This window comes from Charadrius vociferus, unplaced genomic scaffold, assembly GCF_000708025.1.
Source record: "Charadrius vociferus isolate BGI_N301 unplaced genomic scaffold, ASM70802v2 scaffold1506, whole genome shotgun sequence".
Lineage (NCBI taxonomy): Eukaryota > Metazoa > Chordata > Aves > Charadriiformes > Charadriidae > Charadrius > Charadrius vociferus.
In genome coordinates this window covers 140962-148949 of record NW_009649037.1, presented here as the reverse complement: position 1 = coordinate 148949, position 7988 = coordinate 140962, and the positions used below count along the sequence as shown (strand labels likewise).

At 47.1% G+C, this 7988-nt stretch overlaps 1 protein-coding gene across 1 annotated transcript in view; it reads right to left on the bottom strand.

Moving 5' to 3' along the window:
- Nucleotides 1–2580: 2580 nt before the first annotated feature.
- The window catches only part of COPE (coatomer protein complex, subunit epsilon), a 6406-nt gene continuing 998 nt past the window's right edge, over nt 2581–7988 (bottom strand). Inside the window, exons 2-11 of the mRNA XM_009887864.1 lie at nt 7965–7986; nt 7558–7620; nt 7019–7119; nt 6659–6811; nt 6133–6186; nt 5556–5637; nt 4372–4527; nt 4034–4102; nt 3468–3542; nt 2581–2936 (exon numbers count right to left, since the gene is read on the bottom strand). Coding sequence (XP_009886166.1) covers nt 2889–2936; nt 3468–3542; nt 4034–4102; nt 4372–4527; nt 5556–5637; nt 6133–6186; nt 6659–6811; nt 7019–7119; nt 7558–7620; nt 7965–7986 — 823 coding nt within the window. The 3' untranslated portion in view covers nt 2581–2888. The remainder of the gene's footprint in view (nt 2937–3467; nt 3543–4033; nt 4103–4371; nt 4528–5555; nt 5638–6132; nt 6187–6658; nt 6812–7018; nt 7120–7557; nt 7621–7964; nt 7987–7988) is intronic.

Here is a 7988-nt window from a genome sequence, read left to right as displayed (position 1 = left end):
GGCCGGGGGCAGCAGCAGGACAAACCCCCCCGCTTCCGCCGCCTGAAGCAGGAACAAGCCAAATCGGGGGGGGGAACCCCCAATTTCCCTCCCCCGCAAGAAACTGGGGGGCCCCCCCCCCCTCCTCCTCCTCCTCCTCTCTCCTCCTACTCTCTCCTCCCGCGCACGGTCCGGCCCCTCCGGGCTCTGCTCGCCTCCCTCCGGGCTCTGCTCGCCCCCGCCGCGGAGCTGAGGGGGCGACCGGGCCAAGATGTGGGGCTGCAGGAGCAGCTCAGCCCCCGGCGGGGTGAGGGCAGCGCGCCCGGAGGGGAGAGAAGCGGAGGCTCATTAGGTACCCGTTAATCAGCACGGAGCGGAGCAGCGACACGTTAGATGCTCGTTAATCAGCCCAGGCGCTCGCGGAATGAAGTTATACTGCAGTTTCTTACGCAAAAAAAAAAAAAAAAAATATTAAAAATCAACAATGCGACTGCTCTTTTGGCCAATGAGCCGTGACAATAGGCTGGAGTCACTCCAGTAGCGAGAACCGGAGACAAACACTAATATTTCAGTATTGAGAGATGACAATTGATGATCCAACAGTGGAAAACTGCTGTGCCTGCCAAGGTGCACCCTTTGGGTGGCCACGGGGGCTGGAAGTTACCCACAGCGCCTCAGCCAACACCACAGAGCTCCTACAGGTCCAAATGTCCGACTAAACATTCACCCTTCAACGTTTTGTTCAGGTTTTTTTCATTTGATATGCACAGAGAAACATTTACTCCAGATCCTCCTTTTTTCCGTACCTCTCAGCAGAAGCCTCTAAGTAGCAGAAGATTCATCCCCTCCTCACAAAGCCTTTCAGCCAACAGCAATCAGGTCCTTCACCTCCATCTCTGGAGGTGTTCAAGGCCAGGTTGGACGGGGCTTGGAGCAGGGGCGTGGGACAAGGTGATCTTCAAGGTCCCTTCCAACCCGAACCAGTCTGTGATTCTACGATTCACCACCCGCCACAGCTGAACTTGGGCACCTGCTGCAGTTAAGGCAGCTCTGGAATAATGAGATGCACCTGCAAAACAAACCCACTCTCCCCAGAGGTGACCCCTGGTGAAAGGCCTGACCAACTGCCTCCTCCAGAGGGCAGGCAGCTTGCACGCCGCTACCTGCTGATTCACAGGACAGAAATCTTGTTAGGTGTATGTTTAAAATTAAAAGTGATCCATCCAGAGCTATGCACAGACAGACACTGGGCTGGCAAGGAGAAGCGTTAAGTTTAAGATGAAAATCCTCCTAAAATGCCAACACTTAAATTGTCTCACAACGGACCAAAGGTGCTGGAACAGCACAGCGATGTTCGGTTTCAGCCACGGAGGAGTAAACGGAGCTCAGTGGTGTCCTAATGCACCAGAACCACTGGCTAAACTGCAGCAGTGGGATCCTTACTACTAGAGACAATAATCATCACAGGCACTCACGGAACTGTAACTCGAACCAGCTTGACTGGGAAAGAAAAAGACAAAATATAAATGAGTTTCATCTCATTTAAAGTCGTTCCTCTCCCCACAGCCATTCTGCCTTCAGATTCTCTGGAACCTCGCTAATTGGTCTGGGGCAGCAATGAGAAAACACAAACCCGTTCCTCTCGGAGGTCCAAACAACATGTTCCCCTATTCTCGCATTGACAGCGCTGGCTCCTGCTATGCCACTTGCTTTTATTGTTTACATTTTTAAGTCAATTTATCATGGCCCATCAAGTGGGGAATGGCTGCCCTGAACACACAAGCCCCTTTCAGGTCTCCCTCAGACAGCTCTACAAAGGAAACATTCATTCAAGACTGGACCATGAATAACCCCTCATTGAAAATAGCTGCTCACTAAACAAGCCCAGGGAAGAGACAATGAGCCCTTTCAGAGCAACCACGGGGAGGTGGGCACAAAGGAAACCCGTTAGACACATTTACAGTGTAGGATAAACCCCTCTGCTCCCCCTCCCCAAACGCAACCCAAAAGATAATTGGAATATGAAGAGTTCAGGAAGTCCACGCTGAGGGTTCCACTTGGGACATCTGCTCTTCACATCTCTGATATAACACCATCGCCTGACACACGCAGTAGCCTGAAATGCTACACAGGAGCCCACGGCTACAGAAAAGCATCACCACATAGTGCTGGATCACATTATGTTCCACAACACATCATTAAACAACGACCACAGCTTCAGAAGCAACTGGTGACAAGTGCACTGCCACAAGTACTGCAGGACATACGTTCCCAGCTCCAGGACATGAGCTATTACATTTTACCAACTGAAGATTAAGGCTGAGCCTGTTACAATCGGATTATTTTTATTCTGGGGAAGCTTTTCCTCTCACCAGCAGTAACCCCTACAGCTGCGTATGCTTCTTCCAGATGCCAAAGTTAGTGGAGGAGTCATCAGTCAGACTGAAAGAAGGTCCATAACTCAGGATTCATCCACGTACAGAAGGCAGACGCTTAAAATGAACCTTCAGGCTCTTCCCACAAGTACACCCTCGGTACAGATGACAGGGCTCAGTCCCAGAGTGGAATTACTTGAATTCCACATATTAAGGGGCACGCAGATCCAGAAAAGGCTTTATTAGGAATGTTTAAGGTACAGTGTCGCATACTCTTGATTCGCACTGGATTTCAAACGGAGTTCAGGACCCAGGTAAGCCCGAACACAGGCTTTGCAGCTACCAAAGTGAAACAGCTACGTGTTATATGCAGGTTTAGCACCGGCCTGCTGGTCTGCAAGACGCTGCCGCAGGGAGTTAAGCCAGACCGACTCACAGAAGGCATTTTTCCCTGTTACCAGAGAGGCTCTGCACACCAACCCCCGTTCCCAAGGTACCACAGAGCAGGTCCGCAGCCTCCTCCTTGCCCTCTCCTCAGGCGCTGGGGGCGTACTGCATGACTAGCCGGTCAAAGTCATTCTCCTTCAAATCACAAACAAAAATATAATTAACAAGTCTTGAACTTTACTGAAAATTTAATAAAACCTGCATTAGCTAAAGAGAACACCGCTACCACAGCTCACTAAGGCAAAAGGAATTCTAAGAAGCAAGATCACCTGTATCAGTCCTCAATTTTTTTTTATTTATTCCATTTTCCCTTCACGATTACCTTTATCCTTCTTTCCTTCTCCCCAAATTCTCTCTTCCAGAAGGATGCTTTCACTACTTAAGCATAGCGCCTGACGTTAACAAACTTCTGACTCAGATTAAGAACCCATATCGCAGAGCTATTCTTTTAAGATGTTACCAGGTTTGGTATGTCACTACTTTGTTTAACACCTGGCTTGTGTTTCTCGCACAAGGGCTAGAAAATTTGCTGGCAAGCGATGTGCCAGAGAAAGAACAGGGACCTCAGAGCTGCAGTCATGTTTACTGGTAAAGAATCCACTCGCCCCATCAGACACCGGTACGAGGCACGATAAATTCAGTTTTATACGAGAAAGTAATTAGTACCTTTGCCTGATACTCCTTTATGAATGGATGATTTTTATGCGCATCTTTCAACTGTGACAAATAGCGATTCGTAACCTGTAGGATGAGATAGATAAATTTAAATATTGAAGTAACACGAGAAGACAAGAGTTTAAAACATCACACTTCAATGCATTTGTTTACAGTGAGTAAAAACCTGATTTTCTCAGTGTCCTGAATGTTAACAGCCCCAATTAAAACCAGTAAGACCTGTGCATACTCCGCAATTCAAAATTAGACCTTAAATAGCGGGTTCAAGAAAACAAACAGCGAGAACTGAACTCGGAACTCAAGAGATTTCTTCTTCTGCCCAGGCCTTCCTCTCAAGTATATACCATCATCTACACCATCTGTATTTCCACAAACACTTTACTCGATACTGAAGATGTGAGCTCCCTCCACCCCAGAACTATTCCATTTTGTTAATGCCAATCCTGATGAGGACCTGTAAAACCGCAAAACCCAAGCAAGGTTACCGCATGCGCTAGGACATGCAGCCCGCCCTCTGCGGCGGAACAGGCTGATCGTATCTGCAGAACAAGTCTCACCTCCGGTGGTTTGCCCAGGTGCTGTGACAGGACAACAAAGTTGATCAGGGTCTCAGGATGGCCACTGTCCTGAAAACGAGAACAATCACCTGATCCATCTGCCTTACCTCTACCGTCACCCAGTGCAACAACCAGCACAGTTCTGCAAGTTTTGCCAAACCCATAGCTTGCTTTACTGGAAAAGGCACAGTAGAAGAAAAGGTAGGTCTTAACAGCGACCACCCTTAGCGATATATATCAATATATTGGTATTTTCATGAAGTTTAACACTGGAAGTCCTTGCTGTTTTACTCTATATCCCCCTGAGAGCAAATCTGCCTGGCAAAACCAGAAAGTACCTTGTCTAACGCCTCCTGAAGTACTCCCTCCGCATCGTCCCACTTGCCCTGAGCCATATAGCAGGCTGCTTGCCCGTTAAGCAGGAGGAGGGTGGAGGAGCATTTGTCTGCCATCTCTTGGAAGATGTAATAGGCATCTTGTAACTTCTCACCGCCCTGCGAAGTGAAACACCCCCAGTTTCACTACATACTGCTGAGAGGCCTGTACGTTCTCGCCATGGTTGAAGGACTAGGCACAAAGTTCATTTTTAGGGTTATAAAGCACAGGTATAAAATGTGTAAGCACCAATGCTAACAGCTGTTGGCATTCATGTGATCTCCGGTAGCACCACAGATCACTGTCAGACCCTAGATGAAAGAAATGCAAAAACATTAAGAAGCACTTAAACAATCAAAAGATCCAGGCTTCCATTCAAAAAGAAAAAAAAAACCCACTTCAAAAGAACCACTTCAGATGTTCAACATAATAAAGGAATGAAACGAGATTTTTATAATTAAATGCACATATGGACACCTGGCTTTTTGTGAAAGGTTCTACTTGCAACGTCTTTCACCAGTTAAGAGGTGGGATCTCTTGCGGAAACTAAGATCTTAAGGAAAATCTAGCCCCACGCTATTGTAATACAAGGGCTACATATGAGAGATTTCAAAACAAAACCAAGTGAATGCTAAAAAAAGAAGTCTTAATAGTACAGCAGGTTACTGCATGCCTAACCTTGGACTTTACTGAATTTTAGGAGACTGCTTATTTTCAATCACCTGATTATCTGGACTGCCAAACAGCGTGTATTTTTGTCTGATTCACAAACATGCTTATAGACAGTCTGCTCTAAGCAGAGAATTAAATTTTTTTCTTGGAGTTTAATTGCAAGGTTTGGATGCCAGTAACACTGCAGCTTTCCATTTTGTATTATAATGTTTTGTGAATTATTAAAGTGTGGTCTAGCTCTTCCCAAGGAGCACAGATGAAAGGCGAACAATCAAAACAGCCAGTTAGTTTGTGAAGCCAGCTACCAATATTTTCTGTGTACTTGAAGAAAGGGGGAAAAAAATCCCACCCTAGAATCAACAAAAATCCTGCACGCTTTTTGGAAAGCACGATGTGGAAAGAGCAATCAGGAACAAGAGATGGAGCAGTGTTTCTCCGATGCTGTACCCTAGGGATCCCCATTTAAGATACTCACTATGGCCAGGTTCACCCAGGCAGTTGCCAGCTGAGTAAGAGTCGCGTCCTCGTCTTGCTCCTGCATTTTCTTAAGTTCCTTGCTGCAGAAGCAAAAGTGGGGGTCACATAACAGAAAGTTATATGACAGTTTCTTTAAGACAGAAACAAGAGGTTGTAGTTTCTTCTCTCAGCTCTTCCATTGCTATAGCACAACAGCCACAGCAAGCTGGTAACGTAGCACAAACACCTCTTAATATTTTACTGGTATAATCTGTGAAAGGCCTCCCCGTTTCACTTCCCCATGGGAAGTTAGAAACCCAGGAACAGAGATTCAAACCACATTCTGCTGAAGACAAGATTGAAGCGAGAGGTCCATCTCTTCCTTTAACTGTATCCAGTTCTGTTATCACCACAACTTTTGCAAGTTGAAGAATAAAAACGTTTTGCAGTGCACCCATACCCACACACAAGGTCTTCTGTCCACCGCAGTTGTTAAAATGCTACACCCTGGGGGAGTTGGGTGATGAAAATTCTCTTATCAAGCCCCCCCATCCCAAGAACACCATTAAGAAGCAAAGGGACACAAACTTACTTACCGAGCCAGATCAAGCCTGTCGAGCTTCAGAAGGATCTGTATCATCATGGCCATGCTGCAACAAACAACAGCAGAGTGATTTTCACAACTGCAGGCTTTACTGCTCCCTATGCTTTGCTCAGGAGCCTGCTGCTTAGCGGAGATGTGCTGCCAGTGCCCAGGGACAAGTCTCCCTACCACGGGGAACCAACAGAGTAGGCGGTTCTCAGAGCAGGACCTGGGACGGGGAAGCTCGCTCCTAACTCCTATGTGCTCCCTCACTGTATCGGCAAAATGCTCATCTCAGCAATTCTGAACATAAACAAATCAATAAATCAGGTTCTTATGTTTCACAAGGGAGCAATAGACTTAATATTGTAGGACGAGCAGCAAATCACTTACTACTTAGAAGGCAAAGCTCAAAAGCAGTTTCTAAATGGTTTCAAGGCTTTTTAGAAACCTCAGCCATTTCTACAGCACCTCTCCCAAGGCAAGAGAGTGGCTTTGCCAGTGGACAACTCCATGATGCCAGCGCGAGTTACACTCACCATTCCAAGCTCTCCCCTTGATGCAGAGTACGCAGCGCCGCATCAGGATTTTTGTCGTGGAAATAGATGGAAGCAGCCATCAGCAAGAAAGTAGTATTGGCTATATCAACACTTTTTGCCATTTTCTTGTCCAAATCGGCAACGATTGCATCCCTATGAAGAGCAAGGGTGAGAGTTTGGGCGTGTTTCGTTACTAAACAAGACAAAAAGATCCTGCTCCTACACAATTCTACCTGTTTAGGATTCACAGCAAAATCACAGAAAATTGCAATTAAGACCACACTTCTACAATGAACTTTCCACGTGGAAACGCATTCCTGGCAGGACAGGGCTTGAGTTCCAACTTACTATCAGACTTACCTTTGACTCTCATTTGAAAGATACTCCGCAAACATCCTCACCGCTTGGAGCTCAGGACTAGCATTAGCTTTAATTTCATCCAGGACAACACCGTATTTTCTCTATTGAAGGCAACAAAGAAAAGTCTGTGACTTACTATTTTTTCAGAACATAGGAAATAATTCCTTCCTTTGCAAAACCTTGGTTAGAACAACAATGACAAAAAACAGGAACGGCAAATTTCTACTTTATGTCTCACACTAAACTCTACAAACACAATCAAATTTCATAATCCCAAAGAGGACTGTTTGCCCATATACCATTTTAAAGATAAAAAAGCACTTCTCAAAGATGTCTCATCAGGTCATCCTGACCCTACATATAACACATTGCATTCACAATTCCATTACTGTCAGGGAATGCATTATGTTCCAGTGCTGAAGGAGGAATTATTACCCAACTGTGTAATGCTGGATTCACAGGACTCAGACTCACAACCTCCTTGACTCCAGCCCTGCAGTCAGACTGTGCTGCTGGAAAAGCAGCGCTTGCAGCCTCACCTGTGCAATGTAGGCTCGGAATAAGAAGACATCCCTTTCCACTTCCTTCTCCGGATTAGAGGGCTGAAAGGACGACAGGAAACAAGAACCTCTCTCAGGGACCCGTACAGCAATGATCCAACCCCGCAACAGCACAACTCCACACACGAGACTCCCCCAGAGACACGGTACCCCTCTCACACACACAGATTCTCGGGGCCCCCCTTCCACCCCAGCGTCTCCCCGCTAGCGCAGGGAGGCAGAGAGTACTGCAAACCGCCTGAGACGAGACAGGCAGGGAACAGGCGCTCGGGGAGCCCCAGACTCGCGCCTTTAGGCGCCGGAGCGGCCGAGAGGAGGTAGGTCCCGCAGGGAGGCACCGACCCGCGGGCGAAGGGCCACCGTGGCCCCCCCCCCAACCGCCTCACCCTGACCCGCCGTGCCTCCTTGCT